The sequence below is a fragment of the Microcaecilia unicolor genome, chromosome 3, assembly GCF_901765095.1.
Source record: "Microcaecilia unicolor chromosome 3, aMicUni1.1, whole genome shotgun sequence".
Lineage (NCBI taxonomy): Eukaryota > Metazoa > Chordata > Amphibia > Gymnophiona > Siphonopidae > Microcaecilia > Microcaecilia unicolor.
Genome location: NC_044033.1, coordinates 201454681 through 201477441, shown reverse-complemented (window position 1 = coordinate 201477441; position 22761 = coordinate 201454681). Strand labels below are relative to the sequence as shown.

Below are 22761 nucleotides of genomic sequence, written 5' to 3'. Positions count from 1 at the left end.
ATGTTTCTCATACCTCACACTAATCACTATCTGCTTTTGTCTCACCTAGACTATAAACCACACTGAACCCTGGAAACGGGAGCTTAGTGGTATACAAGAATTGAATTGAAAGGCTGATCACATATATAAAGGAAAAAATACTGTTTCTCTGTCTCCATCTGCCGGTGAACGGAGCAGGGGTACACACTGGATCAAGTTAATAAGCCCTCCACTCATTTTGCAGCTGTAGTCTATTAGTTCATACTCTGACAAGGACTTTTCCCTGTCATTACCACCTCAAAAAACAAAGGTCTGAGTAACTGTTAATAGTGTGGGTGAGCCATGCTGAATTTAACAGCCCATAACAGCCCCTCTTGAAGGTACGGAGTACAGGCTCCCTGCCTTGAAAAATAAAATATATATTTTAAAATTAGTAGTAACATTAGAATGTAATGCTAGGGCTCAGTTCTCTCTTTTTATGGTGCCACCTTCATTTACCACATAAAGCACAACAGTTTCAATGTTTAATAGTATGCCCTCCTATAATTTCCTCCCCATACTCCACTACACAGTCATTTCTCCCTTCCCCAACCGTTCCCTTTCTAACCTCTCTCACCCCTTCCTCCCCAAACCTCCGATTGAAAATTCTCTCTCAGCCCATCACAAAATGCAAGCAAGAGAGAGCGCAAGCCTGCAGCAGATAAAGCACTGAAGGCTCAGTTGTGGTGGTCTTTGGCTAGGCTGCAATCCCACTGAGCAAGTGGTCAGGTCCCCCCACCCACTCACCTTCCTCTGGTAGATGGCAATCCAGTCCGTGGTTGCAAACCACTTGTGGTTCTTAATGTCGTTGACCCCGTTCTTGAGGTTGCCAAAACGTTTCGTAAGATCCACCTGCAACAGGTTACGCAGCAGGTCCTTCAAGTCTGAGCTGAAATGGGAGGGGAATCGGACCTAGGAGGGTAACAGCAAGTTTTCATTAGTGTGTGTGTGTGTGTGTGTGTGTGGGGGGGGGGGGGGGTGTTAAAAGGCATGAAAGGATCCTCTGTTTAACTATGAAGACCATCTAAGAAATGGGTTCACATGATACCCAAGGCAGCAGTTCAGACGGCTGTCTCCTGGAATGTTAGTATCAGCAATGCTCAATCCAGCCCTCATTTCCCTCCTGGCCAATCAGGTTTTTAGGACATCCCTAAGAAATACATCAAAATTCCAATATCACTTGGCTAATATAATGTTTTGTTTTTTTTAACAAATTCAAAACAAAATAAACATTCCAAACCCAATGGGTTTGAAATGTTTATTTTGTTTTGAATTTGTTAAAAAAAAAAACATTGTATTAGTCAAGTGATATTGGAATTTTGATGTATTGTGGCTAATTATTGAGAATCTGTGTTTGGTATTAAGTATAACAAATATACAAAAGATGTATCTTAGGGGCAGGGTATGCAAAATACATCTTCTGCACAATTGTTAGGGATTATCTTCAAAACCCAGTTGGGTATCAGATATTAATGATGTTCTTCCTTCTATTCAATATGTGAGGATTACTCCTCTGTGAAAATAGGATTTTGGGTAGTGCTACCAACTAGCTTCAGTTTCATCCAACAGGGTTGATCCAGTCCTGGGTTTACCCCACTGCATGCAGGGACTCGGTAGTCTTGCTTTTCTTAGAGAATACAATGAGGAAATCAGAACTACAAGTCCCTGCATGCAGTGGGGGGTAAACCCAGGACTGGATCAACCCTGAGGGCAAATCTGGACAGTTGACGATTCCTAATTGTGGGAGCGAACACAGCGACATGCCCTGAGATTAATGGAATAAGCTCAACAAGACCAGTGCTCGCCTCCAAAATTTCCAAGCCTTAAGATACACAAGTTAAATGGTGGGGACATATCTGACACCAGTGGAAGGATGTGCTGCTGCTGTCTCACCTTCCCGGAGACTATCTTCTCGTAGATCTGTATGGGCTGGTCAGCAAAAAACGGAGGGTAGCCAGCTGCCATCTCGTAGATCAGAACGCCCAGAGCCCACCAGTCCACTGCCTTGTTGTATCCCTGCAACAGGAAACCAGTGGCATCAGGGAGGAAAGGACACCGGAGAGGAATGTCGAAAGGGATGGCGTCGGGCAGAAAAGGGACCAGATCATTAAGGGGACGTGTCACCCTGTGTCAGAGTTGAAAATAACTTTGTCTTGATCTGTAACCCTCACTTGTCAGAGATGTAGGGGTGTAGATACAGAGAGAGGCTACTACTACTACTAATTTCTATAGCGCTACTAGATAACAATAAAAATGTATAACCCGCTATATCTGCAAGAGTCTAAGCAGGGAACAAGCCACATACAAAGTATAAAAGGACAAAACATATTATATGCAGGTAGTTTTCTCTGTCCCTAGAGGGCTCACAATCTAAGGTTTTGTACCTAGGGCAATGAAGGTTTAAACGACTTGCCCAAGGTCACAAGGAGCTGAAGTGGGAATTGAACCTAGATTGCCAAGATCAAAGCCCGCTGCACTAACCATAAGGCTACTCCTCCATAGCTAAGGTCAGACACATACAAGGCCATGTAGTCATATGACGGGGGTGGGGTACAGAACACCAGCTGGAAGCTGCCCTCCTCCCCCCCCCCCCCCCGCCCCGGATAAGAAAGAAATTTCCCTTGTGATCCTGCATTGAGGGACGATGTGAGGTATCATCATAACCCCTTATTCTTGAGTGTCTTTTACTGTGGAAAATGCCGCCTCCTGGTACTATCAGTAAATTGAGCTGAGAATGACACAGGCCCTACCTATGGGGTGGTAAATGTCTCTAAAGAACTTTATTAAATAAAATGAAAACAATTCTGGGGAGGAGTTTCAAACATACAGAGAATGTCTTCTACCACCCTCAACCCCCTGAAAACAAAGGGCAGCTCACCTGAAAGACACCCAAGCTTTAAGCTCCAGATCCTGCTCTGTGTCCCAGCCTGCATACACATGCATTATTTTTTGAGGGGGGTGGGTGCTGGAAACGAGATGCTCTCTTACCTTGCTCAATATGATTTCAGGTGCTAAATACTCTGGAGTACCGCACAGCGTCCATGTTCGTCCCTTCACTCGTTTGGCAAAACCAAAATCCGTGACCTGGGGGGTGGGGGTGGAAGTGTTGGATCACTGTTGCATACATAGTCCTGCCATGCCTCATTCCATGATTGCTCACAGAGGCTTTAATAGCAACTGCAGTACTACACTACTTGCCCTGTAGGGGGCACTGCCTTACCTCAATGTACCCCTGTTGGTCTATCAGCAGGTTCTCTGGCTTCAGGTCCCGGTAGATGAGGTCTAGCGAATGGAGATACTCAAACGTCAGGACGATCTGAGCTGCATAGAATCGGGCGTGAGGTTCACTGCAAAAGACACAGAGGGTGAAATGCCTTGACATGATGTACCAGTGTGGGCGAGAGGCTGGACCCCTGGCATACAGAGGACCCTTTTGAATACACTGGAACAGTTCACAAGAGGGTTGATCAAGGAAGGGAATAAGATATAAAGTCTACAGAGGAGCCGACAGGGACACAGCTCAAGGACTGCTTAACACTTACTACGAAGATCTTGAGGTTATGTTTAATTAAAAATGTGAGAGAGACCCTTTTGACACACAGCAAAGTAGTGAAGTCAGGCTTCACCACTTCTCCATGTAAGCTGAACCCACAAAGCTTCATTCCCATTCTCTTCCCGTTAATCATCTGTGGCTCACTGTGGTTACACAGGCTCTGAAATCAAGGGTTGTGCTCAGGATGAGCCAGATCTGGAAAAGTCTGGACAGGGTCAACTAATCAATTTGTGATGAGAACAACTTCTAGCCCAGTGGCATGCAATGTCAGCTGCCGAGTTCCCCAGTGCTGGTAATGAATGAGGGACTCACCTGAACCTTCCAATCCGTCGTAAATGGGAAAACATCTCCCCTCCAGGGATATATTCCATTACCATGTACAGATTAGAGTTGTCCTGCAGTAAAAGAACACAGTTTTAATTCACAGGCAAAAGTAGAAGAGGTCAGCAGAGACTTGCATATACCTGAGCACCAGCATCAGAGCAAAGACCTAAAACACTCACACATCTAATTGTACCTCACCTCCTGCCCTGCTGCACCTCTCCTGCTATTCCAGTTTCAAGATCCACACACACAAAGCTGTGTCAATGCACCTCACTCCTGTACCTCTCCCTGGTATTACAGTACTAAGATCCTCACACACACACATACACACACATAGTTGTGCCAATGCACCTCATTCCTGCCTTGCTTCAGCCCTCACTGTTGAACTATAATGTACCAATCATCTTTTTGCTTCTCATCCCAAATTCCCTTTTAGTCTTTGTCAGTGTGCTAAGGGTCAGATGCAATCAGGGATAGTGCTTACCTTGAAAGAAAATTCGAGTTTGACGAGAAATGGAAAGTTAACGGCCTGGAGAATTCGTTTTTCGTTCAGCGTATGCTCAATCTGTTTCAGCTTCACTACCTGTAAAGCGAAGAGCAACAGAAGGAGAGGGATGTTATCAGCACGTTAAACCAAAAGAGGGACCTGTCAACAAGGCACCCACCAACTGTTTGATGTTTAAAGCCTGATGAATTCTGGGACCTGTAGTCCACTTTCTCCCAGCTTCACAGGAGACCGCTGCTAGCTGAGCAATGATGAACTATCCAGCAGTGGGGAGGATGCAAAATTAACTACAAAAAGAGTTCTTTGGCCTTATAGTAAGCAATGAGCATGCAAATCATTGCCATGTGTAAAATGTGGTAGCAATCCACAGCTCTCTGCAAAACATCACCTTTCCTGTCAGTGTAAAGCTAACCCCCCCTTCCCCAGCACAGATGCCCCAACAAACCGCCCTCCCAACCTCACCCCCATCATCAATTTAAATTCTCTCGTGTCTAATGCCACTCCCTCCTCCCACCCTAATCCAGACTCTAAAAAAAAAAAAAAAAAAAAAAAATCTTCCCTGCTATCTAGTGCACTCCCATGCCCTGAGGCGTACCTTAAAGATGCAAAAGCGATGCCCACTCATTACTGCCTATCTTGAAAAATATAAACAATCTGACTGCACAATGCACCCTGCCAAATAAGGGAATTTTCTCCTTATTTGGTAATCCCTGCCCACACTACCAAATAAGGGAGCTTTCTTCTTATTGGGTAATCCCTGCCCACACTACCAAATAAAGGAATTTCCTCCTTATTTGGTAATCCCCGCCCACACTACCAAATAAGGGAAAGATTCCCTTATATGGCAGGCTGCTCAGGAATCCCGCGCTGCATCGGTATGTTTTGGAGGGTGGGGGTGCACTAGACCACCACAGAAAGTTGATTTTTTGTTTTTTAAAATATAGTTGGGATAGGGGTGCAATAGACATTAGGGAGTTGTTTTTTTAATATTGGGGGGAGGAGAGGCAGGCAGATGAAGCAAGTTCCCAGTGAAAATATTCAACGTCAGATTCATTGATATGTGATTTGATGCCCCTGTTGCAGGCGTAAGCTGAAACATTTATTTTATTTATTTGTTACATTTGTATCCCACATTTTCCCACCTATCTGCAGTCTTACATAGTACTGTAAAGGCGTTTGCCAATTCCAGTATGAACAAATACAGTAATGTTGTGGTAGAATAAGGTTCGCGTGTACAGACACATTAGGGAATCGTAGAGAGGAAGAGTTAATATAAGACCATTACGAGCTTTGGTTTCGTTGTGTTGCAGGGTATGGGCATTTAAGTTGGGTCGGTAGGGTATGCCTTTTTGAACGTTAGTTTTTAATGATTTCCGGAAGTTTAGGTGGGCATACGTTGTTTTCACGGCTTTTGGTAATGCGTTCCATAGTTGTGTGCTTATGTAGGAAAAGCTGGATGCATGAGTTGATTTGTATTTGAGTCCTTTGCAGCTTGGGAAGTTGAGATTTAGGTATGTTCATGCTGATCCTGTTGTGTTTCTGGTTGGTAGGTCTATGAGGTCTGTCATGTATCCCGGGGCCTCACTGTAGATAATTTTATGGACCAGGGTGCAGATTTTGAAAGCAATACGTTCTTTGATTGGGAGCCAGTGCAATTTTTCTCGGAGGGGTTTGGCGCTTTCGAATCGCATTTTTCCAAATATAAGCCTGGCTGCCGTGTTTTGAGCGGTCTGAAGTTTCTTTATGAGTTGTTCTTTACATCCCGCATAAATTCCATTGCAGTAATCTACATGACTTAGTACCATTGGGCAATGTTAACATCCAGTTTTTGATTTTATCTTCAATAAAAGTCAACACCATACTGCCATTGCCTGTGATTTTTTTTTTAACTCTATGACCAACCCAAGGAGTGCCGTTAGTGCTGTACAGGTTTCACAGCATTCCTTCCAAGTCTAATCCATCCAAGCGCTACTGCTCCAGCTTCTGTTTTCCTTTTAAATCATCTCCCGGTTTCTGTGCAAATGATCTTGCTCTCTTATATGTTTACTTTTAACTCTTTTTTTTTTTTTTTTTTGGGGGGGGGGGGGGAGTTCTGGGTGAAAAGAATTACACTACTGAAAAACAACCACTGGAGGGCGCAAAGAATGCATGACAGACACAGCAGCCATGGATGTCCTTGGACATTCAATCTCATCATTTGAATACTGTGAAACAAGCAGCCAGTTCCTATGAGGGCAGATTGTATCCCTGTGAACTGTACAGAACAGTCCATCCTGTGGCAAAACAATGCAATCAAGGCAGCGGTTAAAGCCAGGGGCACAAAAACTAGAGAAGAGGAGGTCTCCACTCAATGTGGAAACTCAAACGCGTGAAACCATTCTTCCTGAGGGAAACATTTCGCAAACTTGATACAATCAATGGTACTAAGCCATGTAGATTACTGCAATGGAATTTATGCGGAATGCAAAGAACAAATCATAAAGAAACTTCAAACTGCTCAACACATGGCAGCCAGGCTTATATTTGGAAAAATGCGATTCGAAAGTGCCAAACCCCTCTGAGAAAAACTGCATTGGCTCCCAAAGAACGTATTGCTTTCAAAATCAGCACCCTGGTTCATAAAATTATCTACGGCGTAGCCCTGGGATACATGACAGACCTCATAGACCTACCAACCAGAAACACAATCGGATCAACATGAACATACCTAGATCTCCACTACCTAAGCTGCAAAGGACTCAAATACAAATCAACTTATGCATCCAGCTTTTCCTATATAAGCACACAACTATGAAACGCATTACCAAACGCCGTGAAAACAACGTATGACCACCTAAACTTCCGGAAATCACTAAACTAACCTGTTCAAAAAGACATACCCTTCCGACCCAACTTAAATGCTTGAACCCTGCAACACAACGAAACCAAAGCTTGTATCGGACATAACTTAACCCTTCCTTCCTACGATTCCCTAATGTGTCTGTTACCAGGGCCGCTGAGAGGGGGGGACAGGGGGGAAAAAAGTCCCCGGGCCCGGGCCTCCGGAGGGGGCCTGGCGCCACCGCAGTCAGGCCCGCCCGCCATCGCTCCCAAACTAACTAACCTTAAACGCCTCCTTCCTTTCCTTTCACCACCTTCGCAGCAAGCAGCAGCAGGGCAGACCTCTCCTTCCTTCCGTGCTCCGCCCTTGTGGATGTTACGTCAGGCGAGGGCGGGACACGGAAGGAAGGAGAGGTCTGCCCTGCTGCTGCTTGCCGCGAAGGTGGTGAAAGGAAAGGAAGGAGGCGTTTAAGGTTAGTTCAGGGCCCGGTAGCGGGTGGAGGGGGGCCCGGTGGCGACGATGACCTCGGGTGGGGTGGGGGGGCCCGGGGGCGGCCTTGTCCCGGGCCTGGCTCTCAGCGGCCCTGTCTGTTACACATGAACTTTATTCTACCACATCATCACTTTGTATTTGTTCATACCGGAATTGGCGAATGCCTTTACGGTACTATGTAAGCCACATTGAGCCTGGAAATAGGTGGGAAAATGAGGGATACAAATGTAACAAATAAATAAAACATTAATGACCCTGTAAAGGACATTGATAAGGCCTCATTTGGAGTCTGGGTTCTGTTCCGTTTTAGATGCTGTTATCTTGCTAAGGATATAAAGATATTGGAGTCAGTACAGAGGAAAGTGAACATCATGGTAAGAGAGCTTCATCAGAAGTAGAGAATGACACATAGGGATGGGGACAGAGCCTGTGAGGACGGGGACAAACTTTGTCCCCATGTCACATTCTACTTTGAAGCCTGTTAATGAACTGGACTGTTATTTTTGTTTCATTGATGCAGATGACAATAGTTTTATTTTTTGGAAAAACAAGCAAACATGCTGGCTACAGCTAGCAAAATTTGCATGGGGGATCCTGTACATCCTGCTACCAGCACATCTTCTAAGAAGACATCTTCTATTGCAGGAGGGACTGTGGAAGACAGGAGAGCTAGACTGAATCCTGAGATTAAAAAATCATAACAGTTCTTCATAGGGCATATTTCTCCCCTCTAGGGCATACAGAATGGATTGTATTTTGTATCCCTGGACATTTTAACAGGGTGGCTTAGGATTCCTTGGGGTAGTAGAAGTCAGCTATTGTTGGGGTTGGAAGGGTAGAGGGTGGTGGTGGTGGAAGGGTTTATTATAGCTGCTCATTGTTATTATTGTTTTTTTTATTTGTAATTTATATACAACAGTATAAAATCGTAAGTGTTCGAGTCTTCTGCAGCTGAGAAAACAGCCCGTGGGGATGGAGACAGGGCCAGGACAAATTTTATTCCCATGTCATTCTCTAATGAGAAGAGATTGGAGGTCCCAAAAATGAATACATCCTAAAGGAGAAGAGGGACAGAGAAATACAATACAGACCTTTAAATGCTCAAAAGGAATTACTAAGCCCAAATGAGGAGAAGCTCTAGGACTAGAGAAAATGATATAAAGTCAAAAGCAACACCAAGAAATATTTTTGTCGCAGAAATGTAAGGGATTCCTGAAATGTCCTCCTGAAAGAGGCAGTGGAAGCAAAAATGATGCTGCAATTCAAAAAAGGACTGGGATACGCACATTTGTTCACTAAAGTCACTTCAGCTATGGTACTACACACCTAAGAAATCAAGAGGAAAGCCACCACCACAACGCGACAGGTATAACCCAAGAACCTTCCTGGGCAGACTTAAGAGACATGTTGGTCTTTCTCTGCTGTCATTTACTGTGTTAAGTTTAGGTCACACACATCAGGAGGGCTGGTGGATAATGGAACGGGAGCTGTACTTTCTTTGCTTTTTCTGTAAATAACCACTTTTCTCACTGCACTAGAGACCCCCCACCCACTTCAACAGGTTTTATCATAGACCCTTGAATGGTCCGTTTGACCACCAGAACCGGGGAACTAAATTTCAGAGCCTGAAAAGAAAGTGGCTACATGGAGATTTAGGGTAGGCAACTGATCTTCTGTATTAGATAAGACCATAAGCACTGCCATACTGGGAAAAGACCAAGGGTCCATCAAGCCCAGCATCCTGTCTCCAACAGTGGCCAATACGTAGGCAAACGAACGGCAGGCCTAGACTTAGCAAGATTATTAGCAAAATCCAGGGGCTTAAGTTAAGGCACTGGAGCCTTTTCACTATAATGAGCCCCAAACTATTACCTTCCATATGTATGCAAGGGGCTGTGCCTTCTCTCCTTGCTAGACTCTCGTCATAGACTGTCATCCCCAGGCCCTTGGCATGTCAAGAAACATATACACACACACAGACTCAAGACTCCAGGACACACAGATCACGAAGTACCAGACATGAAAAATGCATTGCTCTCACCTTTTGCTTGTCGAGGATTTTCATGGCATAGTGGTGCCCATTTTCCTTGTGCCGGACAAGCATCACCCTCCCAAAAGAGCCAGTTCCCAGAGTTTTGATCCTTTCGAACTGTTCCAAGTGGGCTGTGTTCTGCAAATGGGGAGAAACTGCCATTAGGAAACCTTCCATAGCATTTCAATACCAGCCCAAACATCTCGACTGAGGAACCTCTACAGCTCTGGTTAGTGTCTGTTCTGGGACCAGCTGCAGGATGGATGGAAGGGAGTGCTTGTGGAAATCAGTGCTTGCACTGGAGGAGTGGGGTTCAACAGTAAACAAAGGGTGACTATATAGGGAAAGCCTTTGATGCCACACCTGCATCTCAGCTATAGAAGACAGAAAATTCTGAGGGGTGAGGAACAGATGCAAGTCCCATGCACACAGAGACACTCTTTTAATGTGTTTAAAGGTCTTCTGAACCCAGATCTGCAGTATACCTGTAAAGGGTTTTCCCATTTCTTCAGGAAATCTTCTTTAGCTTTGGCGAGGAACTCTTTCACTACAGGGGGTAAAGCAGAAAGACAAAATGTCAGGAGCTTTCACACGCCTACTGTGTACAGAACAGGTCCTTGTTGAAAGGGTGAGCATATCTGAGCGCTTCCTGCATTATAACAGAGGGTCCCAAAAAACAACAAGGCAAACGATCTGCAAAATTATAACAGATCCATAATTACAAAGCGAGATGTACCCCAGCCCACTTCAATCTCCCAGTTCTGGTCACCGTATCTCAAAAAAAAAAAAAAAAAAAGATATAGCAGCATTAGAAAGGGACAATTAGGTTCTTACCTTGGTAATTTTCTTTTCTTTAGTCACAGCAGATGAATCCATTACGAATGGGTTGTGTCCACCTACCAGCAGAGGGAGATAGAGAACACTGAAAACCATAGTGTCTCAGTATTTTGAAGCTTCCAAAGCAGTGTTAAACCGCAAAGTAGCATAACATGAACTTCCCTCACAGCAAACTAACGCCCCAGAACAGGAGCAATAACACAAAGGAGTGACAAACTCAACCTCCTGTAGTAGAACAGAAATCCTAAAGACTGTTTTCCAACTTCTCCCAATGAGGGAACATGTCTGCAGGAAAAACTGAACACAAAACAGAGTCAATCAGGGAGGGATCATGGATTCATCTGCTGAGACTAAAGGAAAGAAAATTACCAAGGTAAGAACCTAATTTTCCCTGGTCATCAGCAACAGATGAATCCATTACGAATGGGATGTATCAAAGCAATCCCTAGATAGGGCGGGAACAAGCCACACCATGCGCAAGCACTTGTGCTCCAAAAAGCGCGTCCCTCCTGGCAGCCACATCCAGCCTGTAATGACGGGCAAAAGAGAGCTTAGAAGCCCAAGTAGCTGCACTACATATCTCTTGAAGAGAGAGTGCTCCCGTCTCAGCCCAAGAGGAGGAAATCGCTCTTGTGGAACGTGCCATCAAGCGGAGGCCGGCCAGAAAGCAGATATGCAGAAAAAATAGCTTCGTTAAGCCAATGGGCTATAGTGGCTTTAGACGCTGGAGACCCTCTGCGAGGACCTGACAACAATACAAAAAGGTGATCAGAGGTCCTGAAAGCATTTGACATCTGCAGATACTGCAACAGAGCCCTGCGCACATCCAGAAGGTGCAATTGCCCAAAAGATTCCAGGAACTCCTCCCTAGTAAAGGAGGGCAGAAAAATAGGCTGGTTTAGGTGACACGCTGAACCCACCGTAGGCAGGAAGGAAGGCACAGTACGTACCGTAACTCCGGACTCTGAGAACTGCAGAAATGGGTCTCGACAGGACAGCGCCTGGAGCTCAGACACCCGTCTCGCTGATGTAATGGCCACCAAAAAGACTGTCTTTAGAGTCACATCCTTCTCCGAAGCTCGCCTCAGCGGCTCGAAGGGCGAACACTGAAGAGCCTTTAATACTAGCCCCAGGTTCCAAGCCGGACAAGGGGCCCGCACGGGAGGCCAGAGCCGAAGCACCCCTCTAAGAAACCATGCAATGTCCTGATGCACAGCCAGGGAGCGGCCAGAGACCTTCCCCCGAAAACATGCCAACGCTGGCACTTGAACACGCAGGGAATTATAGGCCAAGCCTTTTTGTACACCATCCTGCAAAAAGTCAAGTATCGGCGAGACAGAAGCCCGCATGGGTGTCATCGCTTTAGAAGCACACCAAGCCTCAAACTGGCGCCAGATCCGAGCATAGGCCACGGAGGTGGAACTCTTGCGGGCCTGCAAGAGAGTGGAGATGACCTTGTTAGAATAGCCCTTGTCTCTCAATTGTGCCCTCTCAATAGCCTTGCTGTAAGACCAAAGCAGCATGGATCCTCCATGGTCACCGGGCCCTGGGTCAACAGGTTCGGTACCAGAGGCAAGGGAAGGGGAGCCTCCACCAGCATCCGCCGGAGGTCCGCGTACCATGGCCACCTGGGCCAATCCGGGGAAATGAGGATCACCACTCCTTGATGCAGCCGAATTCGCTGGAGGAGTCACCCTACTAAGGGCCAAGGAGGGAACACATACAGGAGGCCTGGAGGCCAGGGTTGAGCCAAGGCATCCAACCCCGCCGAGCGAGGATCTCTCCATCTGCTGAAAAAGGACGGGGACTTTGGCATTTGTGCTTGAGGCGTTCCCCATTTGGCACAGATCTGAAGGAACACTTCGTCTGCCAGTTCCCACTCCGCAGGGTCGATTTGATACCTTAGAAAATTGGCTTGCACGTTGCTCTGACCTGCTATGTGAGCTGCTGACGAAAGCTGCAGATGTAGCTCAGCCCAGTGGCATATCTGAGCGGCCTCTGCGGCCAGTGCTTGGCACTGAGTGCCGCCTTGACGATTCATGTAGGCCACTGCTGTCGTGTTGTTCTACAGAACTCTGACAGCCAGTCCCTCCAGAATCTTGTGAAAGGCCCGAAAAGCCTGGAATATCGCTCTCAGTTCCAAGCGATTGATGGACTACCCCGTTTCCTCGGGTGTCCACAGACCTTGGGCATAGCTTCCCTGGCAATGTGCTCCCCAGGCCTTCAGGCTGGCATCCGTTACCACCAGGCACCAATCGGGAAGCGCTAGCGGCATTCCTCGCCGCAGCATGCTGTCTGAGAGCCACCACTCCATACTGAGTCGGGCCGCAGGGTGCCACGTAAGTCTGCGTTGATAATCCTGGGACATAGGAGACCATTGTTGAAGCACGGCAATCTGCAGAGGTCTCATGTGCGCTCTCGCCCATGGCACCACTTCCAAGGTGGCCGTAATCGACCCCAACAGCTGGACAAAGTCCCAAGTTCGCAGGCGAGGCATCCGCAGGAGCAGACGGACCTGATTCTGAAGCTTGCACCGCCTTTGGTCGGGGAGAAAGACAAACCCCGAGGCAGTGTCGAACCCGACCCCAAAATATTCTAGAGATTGAGAGGGGGTCAGGTGACTTTTGGGTATATTGACGACCCAGCCCAGAGATTGCAGCACTGAGACCACTCTGGCTGTTACGTGATGACTCTCTTCTGCAGAGTCCGCTCTGATGAGCCTGTCGTCGAGGTACGGGTTAACCCGGATACCCTCTCGCCTGAGAAAGGCAGCTACTACCACCATTACCTTGGAAAAGGTTCAGGGAGCTGTGGCGAGGCCAAAAGGCAAGGCCCGAAACTGGAAATGTTTTCCCAACACCGCAAACCGGAGGAACCGTTGGTGCGGGGGCCATATAGGAATGTGCAAGTAAGCTTCTTTCAAGTCCAGAGACGTGAGGAACTCTCCTGGCTGAATCGCCACAATGACGGAGCGCAGGGTTTCCATGTGAAAATGCTGCACTCTTAGTGACTCGTTGACTTTCTTTAAGTCGAGAATCGTCCGAAAAGACCTGCCTTTTCGCGGCACCACAAAATAAATGGAGTAACGACCGCAGCCGTGTTCGACAGGAGGCACAGGGATCACCGCTCCAAGGTGCAACAAGACTTGTAAGGTCTCCTCTACTGCCGCCCGTCGGGACTCCACAAACACGTCTTTCACCGGGGCACCGAATTCCAATTGGTAACCTTCTCTGATCAGGTCCAGGACACACTGATCTGAGGTAATCTTGGTCCACTCCTCGAGAAAGAGGGAAAGGAGTCCTCCTACAGCTGTAAAGGAGGAGTGGACCGGCGTCCCATCATTGTGGAGGATGGCCCTGAACTCCTGGCCTTGAGCCTGCCGCTGCGGAGCATTTGTCCGAGTGAAAGGAGTTCCTCTGCTGAAAACGGGCACGTTGAGTAAACCCAGCAGAGCGCCCCGGGCGATACCTTCGAGCTTCACGGAAGCAAGGTCTGGAGGAGGGAACCACCTGACCCTTGGAAGAAGGCCGCAGCCTATCCTTAGGTAACCTCTGGGGTTTAGCATCTCCCAGGTCTTTAACAATCTTCTCCAACTCCTTTCCAAATAACAGAAGGCCCCGAAAGGGCACTTCACCAGCCTTTGCTTAGAGACCATGTCAGCCGCCCAATGCCGTAGCCATAGAAGGCAGCGGGCGGACACCGCCACAGACATCTGTTTAGCTGAAGCTCTGATCAGATCATAGAGGGCATCAGCTAAAAATGACAAGGCCGACTCCATTTGCAGTGCAACCTCAGTGAGGGACTCCGCATAATCCACAGGCTGTTCCACTGCCTGTTGTAACCAAGAGAGGCAGGCTCGAGCAGCATAAGAACTGCAAACAGACGCCCTTAAGGCTAGGCCCGAAATCTCAAAGGACTGTTTTAGCGCCGATTCCAGCCGCCGGTCCTGAATGTCCTTCAGGGCGACCCCTCCCTCTACTGGGAGGGTGGTCTTTTTTTGTCACCGCCGTGACTAAGGCATCCACTTTAGGCATACCAAAATGGGCCAAGTGCTCTTCACTCAGAGGGTAAAGCTGCCCCATCGCCCTGGCCACTTTCAAGGGCCCCTCAGGGTCAGCCCATTGAGCAGAAATAAGCTCTTGGCTGGAGTCATGCAAAGGAAAGGCTCGAGCAGGCTTCTTAGTACTCCTCGGATTACCAGAGGAGGCCTCGCCTTTAACAGGATCATCAACAGAGAGGGCCTGTAAGGCATCAGACATAAGTGCTGGCAGCTCATCGCAGTGGAAAATCCGAACCGCAGTGGGATCATCCAGATCCAGTGGCAAACCGGCACCTTCCTCTGGCTCCTCAGACCACGAACGCCTGCCAGATCCCTCAGAGTCCCCACAGCCCGACCACAGGGGGGGGGGGGGGGGGGGGAGGAAGGGGGGTGCGCCACTCTCCAACGGGGAATTTACCCATCTATGCTTAGCGTGCATCCAACGCTCAAGGGAATCCATGTCTGACATCAGCCCCGGGCCAACATCAGTCAGAGGGGGGCCAGGTAGCAACGCAGTGTCAGACACCTGTGGTAGAGCTCTTTTTCAGCATGAAGGCTTTATGTAAAATAAGCACAAACTCGGGGGAGAAAAACTCACCCTGACCTCCCGTCTCCGAATTAGGAGCCACAGGGAACGGAGCTCCTCTGGTAGCCTCGGCCCGAGGCACCCCTCTGCTCTCAGACTCCTCCACAACCGCGGGGGTCGAGCCATGTGGCGCTTCCAAGATGGCGCCTGCTGCCAGCTCCATTGAGCGGGAAGAATCATCGCTCGCCATGCTCGTACTGGCTCTACCGTCTAAACAGCATGTTTTACAGAGCCCCGCTGCTGATCTGCGCTTGCCACAACTGGAACAGCGCTTAACTCCCTCAGCAGCCATCGCCGAAAAACGGCGGAATAAAATTCAAAATGCCGGCTTCGCACCAAAATCACCCCAGCCCTCCCCGGAGGAGCTGAGTACCGCTCTCACCTCAAAGGACCGAGTCCACGAGCTCCGGTCACGCTGCAAAGTCAGGAAAAGCCTCAAAAATAGCAGCGCGATTTTTTTTTTAACGCTGTGAGGAAAGTTGAAGGCAAACAGCTACAGAGGTACTCCGGAGGCAGAAGAGGGTGGGAAAGGCAGGGAAAGGGCGAACCTATATGCCTGCATCCACACAGGGGGAAGGGTAAGGCAGGGAAAGGGCGAACCTATGTGCTTTTAAAGTGGGCTCCACTTAGCCACAACACTCCTGCTACAACTGGCAAAAGCACAGGAGCCACCCCAGGCAGAATCTTCAAGGAGCTGAACAAGCTGCGTCCAACCCTGCTGGGAGATAGAGAAATACTGAGAGGCAGATGAAGCTAGCCGTCCAGGAGGCACTATGGTTTTCAGTGTTCTCTATCTCCCCCTGCTGGTAGGTGGACACAACCCATTCGTAATGGATTCATCTGCTGCTGATGACAAGGAAAAGTTTCAAAGAAGGGTGACCAAAATGATTAAGGGGATGGCACTCCTCTCATATGAGGAAAGGCTAAAGAGGTTAGGGCTCTTCAGCTTGGAAAAGAGAAGGCGGGGGGGGGGGGGGGAACAGATACGATCGAGGTTTATAAAATCCTGATTGCATAGGCGGTTGGTGGCCCAACTGTTTGTGGAGGCTAAAGGGGGCGGGGTTAAGGGTGGGGACAGGGGCGGGGCTTACATCCATAATTGTCTGACAACATAGAAAAAAAATAAGTAAAAAATAAGTCACAATTAATACCTTTTATTAAATTTAGATATTAATAGGTATCACATGTCAAAGAATAAAGTGGTTGCTCAAAGCATATACTAACCACAATTGCTCAACTGCAAAACACTATGCACAAATTTGTGAAAAAACACACTCATTAACCTTACTGTACCATAACACTGGGCAGACCCTAATAAACCAATATACCACCCATACGGAAAAGGCAGACCGTCAACAATATGAAACAAGGGATCATAATATCACAATTCTCATGTAGAGCCACAAAACACTATACACAAACTTGTGCAAAAACACACTCATAACCTTACCAAAACATAACAGTACTAATTCCAAGGACAGGACAAGCTACAACCTTATGCATGGAAAGGCAGCACAGTTATTACACTGGGCTCTAAAACACCAGTGCACAACCTAGTGAAACAAAAAACCCCCAAAAAGGGCTGAAAATACTACACGCTAGCAGAATACTGCACCTTGATCACATGAAAAACACATGACAACAGATATGAAGGCAAAATACTGAACTGGAAAGTTACCTCAAGAAGTCAGACTCAGCATGCAGCAATACTAGAAAAATTGAAACTTACATGCAAACATCACAGATGCACATTTCCAAAAGCTGACATATTCCAGTTAATAAATTCTGAATAAAATACTTTTTTCTACCTTTGTTGTCTGATCATTTAGTTTTTCTATTCGCTTTGGTCCAAGTGTCTTCTGTTTTATGCAGTGTCTTCTTTCCATTTGATATTTTTTCTCTCACCATGTCCACCATCCTCCTGTGTCCTTATGCGTCCTGTCTACCATCTGTAGCCCTGTCCCTATCCTTCAGTATCCCAATCCAGCTCTTAAATTCAACAGTTTTCCCTCCATCCATATCCAGCATTTCTCCTCACTCCCCTCCATCCATGTGCATATACTTCCCTTCCCTCCATGTGCATATACTTCCCTTCCCTCCATCCATGTCCAGCACCTTCCTTCTTTCTCTCCTATCCTTCCATCCAGTGTCATCCCTCTTTCTCTCTCCATCCTTCAACCCATTACCCCAATCCTTCCGTCCATTGTCTCCCTCTATCTCCCCTTCCTTCTAGACAGTTCTCTCTCTCGACCCTTTTCCATTCAGAATGTCCTCTCTCACCCCATCTTTCCAGTGTCTTTCCTCTTTCCCTCCCTACCAGCGTCTTCCCTCATTCTGCCCCCTCCTTCCAGCATTTTTCCTCTTTCTCCCTCCTTTCATCCAGCCAGCATTTCTCAGTCTGACAGCTAGGGTCTCCCCCAGTTTCTCCCCAGCAGCTTCTCTCTCCTCATCTCTCTCTGGCTCTCCCCTGTTCTTTTCCATGGCCCCTCTTTCTCTCCCCATCTCTTTCTGGCTCTCCCCTGCTTTTTTCCATGTCCCTGGCTCTCCCCTGCTCTTTTCCATGGCCCCTCTTTCTCTCCCTATCTCTTTCTGGCTCTCCCCTGCTTTTTTCCATGTCCCTGGCTCTCCCCTGCTCTTTTCCATGGCCCCTCTTTCTCTCCCTATCTCTTTCTGGCTCTCCCCTGCTTTTTTCCATGTCCCTGGCTCTCCCCTGCTCTTTTCCATGGCCCCTCTTTCTCTCCCCATCTCTTTCTGGCTCTCCCCTGCTTTTTTCCATGTCCCTGGCTCTCCCCTGTTCTTTTCCATGGCCCCTCTTTCTCTCCCCATCTCTTTCTGGCTCTCCCCTGCTCTTTTCCATGTCCCTGGCTCTCCCCTGCTCTTTTCCATGTCCCGTCTTTCTCTCCCCATCTCTCTCTGGCTCTCCCCTGCTCTTTCCCATGGCTCCTCTTTCTCTCCCCATCTCTTTCTGGCTCTCCCCTGCTTTTTTCCATGTCCCTGGCTCTCCCCTGCTCTTTTCCATGGCCCCTCTTTCTCTCCCCATCTCTTTCTGGCTCTCCCCTGCTTTTTTTCATGTCCCTGGCTCTCCCCTGCGCTTTTCCATGGCCCCTCTTTCTCTCCCTATCACTCTCTGGCTCTCCACTGCTCTTGTCCATATTCCCTGGCTCTCCCTCTCTCTCCTCCTACCATTTCCAGCCAGTGGCCACGTTCTCTTCTCTCCCTCCGCCCGGGCCTCTTTACAGCAGCGCTGACAGAAGAAGAAAAAGAAGCGCGGGGCCGCAGCAGCCTTCAGACATGCGCTGTCGGCTCTGCCGGTCCTCTGACCCCGGAACAAGAAATTGACGTCACAGGGCAGAGACCAGCACAGCTGATAGCGCATGTCTGAAGGCTGCTGCGGCCCTGCGCTTCTTTTTTTTATGTTATGCTAGCTGTGGAGAGTATTGACGGCAGCGGATCGTAGGTCTCGTTCCTGGCTGCCGCTGCGCTGCTCAACAGAAGCGGCGGCAGCAGAAGATTTCGTCGGGAGTCTTGTCTCGGGCTGCATTTAGAGAAGGAGGTAGGCGGGGCCGCGGGGAAGGTCACAGCTGGGCTGGGGAGGCTTAGCCTCCCCAAGCCTCTTATACGGGGCGCCTATGCCTGAGTGGAGTAGAACGGGTAAAAGTGAATCAATTTTTACTCTTCCCACAAAGACTCAGGGACACTCAATGAAGGTACACTGGAATACTTTTAAAACAAATCTAGCTTTGAAAGTAGTCTTTACACACTGGAAAGCTTTACAACAAGCTACTTATCAAGAATGGTGGAATTTATTGTTTCAAACCTAAAAAAAACATCTCGATATGTTTTGCAATAAAGAAAAATGGGCTCCATTGATATCCTATTTTGAAGATGTGGAGGTGTATACTGTACTTTTTCTTTTTTTCTTCATGTATATTATTACCATCTGTGTCTGCTTACATACTTTAAGGTGTCTTTTTTTATTATTATTTTTATCTCAATTTAAATATCATATTGTAGTACAATTGTTATTAATGTTCTCTCTATTGCAAAATCAATACAAATATTAAGACTAAAAATATTAAGAATAAAAAACAAATACTACTACTAAACATTTCTAGAGCGCTACTAGGGTTATGCAGCGCTGTACAGTTTAACAAAGAAGGGACAGTCCCTGCTCAAAGGAGCTTACAATCTAAAAGATGAAATGTCAAGTAGGGGCAGTCTAGATTTCCAGAAGAGAGGTATGATGGTTAGATGCCGAAGGCGACATTGAAGAGGTGGGCTTTGAGTAAGGATTTGAAGATGGGCAGGGAGGGGGGCCTGGCGTATGGGCTCAGGGAGTTTATACCAGGCATGGGGTGAGGCGAGGCAGAAAGGGCGGAGCCTGGAGTTGGCGGTGGTGGAGAAGGGTACTGAGAGGAGGGATTTGTCCTGTGAGCGGAGTATACGGGTAGGAACGTAAGGGGAGATGAGGATAGAGAGGTAAGGAGGGGCTGCAGATCGAGTGCATTTGTAGGTTAGTAGAAGAAGCTTGAACTGTATGCAGTACCTGATCGGGAGCCAGTGAAGTGACTTAAGGAGAGGGGTGATATGAGTATATCGGCCCAGGCGGAAGATAAGACGTGCAGCAGAGACTGAAGGGGGGATAGATGGCTAAGTGGGAGGCCAGTGAGGAGTAGGTTGCAGTAGTCAAGGCGAGAGGTAATGAGAGAGTGGATGAGAGTTCGGGTGGTGTGCTCAGAGAGGAAAGGGTGAATTTTGCTAATGTTATAGAGGAAGAAGCGACATAGGAGAAAATATTTTTTCACTGAATGAAGTTAAGTTTTGGAACTTGTTGCCAGAGGATGTGGTAACAGTGGTTAGAGTATCTGGGTTTAAAAAAAAAAGTTTGGAAAAGTTCCTGGAGGAAAAGTCCAGAGTCTGCTATTGAGACAGATATGGGGATGCCACTGCTTGCCCTGGAATTGGTAGCATGAAATGTTGCTACTAATTGGGTTTCTGCCAGGTACTTGTGACCTGGATTGGCCACTGTTGGAAACAGGATACTGGGCTTGATGGACCTTTGATCTGACCCAGTAAGGCTATTTTTCTGTTCTTATACCTTCATCCACTTACCCCTCTTTCATACCCCAGAGTTCTGTTGCTCACAACACACTTCATATTCCTGAAGTGATCCATCAAAACAGTGCACAGCCTCACAAACTGGGAAAATTACACATCCATCAACCAAGCAATAAAACCCTCTCCATCCACATCTAAGTCACATCACTTGCTTTCTCTGCCTAGTGAGCAGGCCTTGTCCCTGTCCATTTTCGGCACAGCGTTCCCAATTATACAAGGAGGAGAGGAGGGCATGACCTTAAGTGTCCAGGTAAATTTAGAGCCCACCAGCTAGATCCTTCTCATTTCATGGTTGCAAGAACCAATTTATACCACCCCCCCCACACACCCACATACACCCCGTTTTATCAAGTTTACTGGAAAGCTGAAATAAAATTGTTGAACTCTAGAAAGCTTAGCAAGGATGAAATGTATTATGTCATGCCTGCCATAACTGACTAAACATTTTTATTTATTATCCATTTTCAACCTAACATTCATATTCATAATATAAAATAAAATATGCCTACTAGTCATGCTATTTACTACAACTGCCAGCAACATAAAAGCCCTTAAATGACTAAACAAACAAAAAAAAACCTATTCTTGTCAAGATGTCACCATCACCCAAAGTGGCAGACACGTACCTACCCTAGCTTTCTCCTGTATGTATCCCTGGAGAAATCTAACAAAGTGGTAGAAAGTTTCGTCATGAAGGAATTTAGAGATGCCAGATTTTGGCTGTGAACTCATTCTACTGCCAATGCTGGTGGTGAGGCAAGGAACATTTCAGCTGGGTCCATCAGGAACCAAGCGAAGTTTGACTGCATTATGTGTTGCGGTTTTTTTTTTAAATGCTCACACGAGGGTTCTATGTTCCGTTGGGCTGCAGCTCTGTTTACGTTCGAGTCCGACACTGGAACCCGAGCACTTTGCTGCTTTCTGAGGTCTTGGGGAAAAAAAAAATCACTTGATGTCACAGAAGAGATGCAGAAGGGCACAGGAGGCACCTGCAACAGGTGCAGAGAAGGGCAATGAAAATGATAAAGGTGATGGGACGACTTCCCTATGAGGAAAGGCTAAAGCGATTGGGGCTCTTCAGCTTGGAGAAAAGACAGCTGAGGAGATATACGATAGAGGTCTATAAAATAACGAGTGGAGTTGAACGGGTAGATGTGAAGCGTCTGTGTATGCTTTCCAAAAATACTAGGACTAGGGGACATGCGATGAAGCTACAATGTAGTAAATTTAAAACAAAATCGGAGAACTTTTTTCTTCACTCGACATGTAATTAAACTGGAATTTGTTTCTGGAGAATGTGGTAAAGGCGGTTAGCTTAGCAGAGTTTAAAAAAAAGGTTTGGACGGCTTCCTAAACAAAAGGTCCATACACCATTATTAAATTGGACTTGGGGAAAATCCACTATATCTGGGATAAGCAGTATAAAATGTTTTGTACTTTTTGGGGGGATCTTGCCAGGTATTTGTGACCTGGATTGGCCACTGTTGGAAACAGGATGCTGGGCTTCATGGACCTTTGGTCTGTCCCAGTATGGCAACACTTATGTACAGGAGTTTCTGGGTCTTCTGGGATGGCCTGGGTTTTATTCTCCCTCACCCATCCCCGCCACCCCATGCCCTATGGTTTGTAGCCTTCTGGTCTTCTGTGAACCAGAGGATGTTTCTCTAGAAGTATCCTCTGGTTCACAGATTCACCACTGGGAGCAAAACCACAATCAGCTTAGCCTGTTTATAAAAATCTCTCTAGTGCCCTTCCTTGCTCAAGTCATCCAAAGCTGTTTAATGTTTTATTTTGTAAACACCACAAAACATGAAGACAAAAAGAAACATAAACTGTAATCTAGAGCAGTGGCTCTCAAACCTGTCCTGGGGGACCACCAGTTGGTCTGGTTTCCTAAAGAATATGCATGGGAGAGATCTGCATGCTTGTTACCTCTATTATACGTAAAGCTCTCATGCATATTCATTAGGAATATCCTGAAAACCCGACTGGCTAGTGGCTCCCCGGTACAGATTTGAGAACCACTACAATCAGCTTCCAAAATGGTTCCTCACACTTCCTGCAGAATGCAGACCCAGTCCTACTTTTACCCCTGAAAAGCCCAAGTTCCAAGCCTCGGCATGCAGCGATGATAAAACCAGGACTGGAGCAGCCTGGTGGAAGGACAGAACCGAATGAAAAAAATGACCAGTTGCACTTGGGCATTACTGCTTATAGGGAAGCTAATTCTTGGAGGCAGAGAGACAGATCCTTAAGGAAAGCTGTGAGCCTTTAATGGATCGATAGAGAACACTTAAGACACAGACGTTGATATACACGAGCTCTGAGGTCTCGTGGGTGCTGCTAGAGGAAAGAGACTATAACTCATTCAGAAAGAATTTCCTCTTAAGGAGTCAGTGCTTCTTCTGTGACTCAGTACACTAATCCTTTTAAGCC

General features: G+C 47.1%; 1 protein-coding gene across 1 annotated transcript in view; it reads right to left on the bottom strand.

Moving 5' to 3' along the window:
• The window catches only part of LOC115466106 (cAMP-dependent protein kinase catalytic subunit alpha-like), a 66918-nt gene that overhangs the window by 519 nt on the left and 43638 nt on the right, over positions 1 to 22761 (bottom strand). The window contains exons 3-10 of the mRNA XM_030197144.1: positions 10231 to 10292; positions 9755 to 9883; positions 4380 to 4478; positions 3884 to 3966; positions 3239 to 3365; positions 3007 to 3102; positions 1912 to 2034; positions 766 to 930 (exon numbers count right to left, since the gene is read on the bottom strand). Of these exons, the coding sequence (XP_030053004.1) occupies positions 766 to 930; positions 1912 to 2034; positions 3007 to 3102; positions 3239 to 3365; positions 3884 to 3966; positions 4380 to 4478; positions 9755 to 9883; positions 10231 to 10292 (884 nt within the window). The remainder of the gene's footprint in view (positions 1 to 765; positions 931 to 1911; positions 2035 to 3006; positions 3103 to 3238; positions 3366 to 3883; positions 3967 to 4379; positions 4479 to 9754; positions 9884 to 10230; positions 10293 to 22761) is intronic.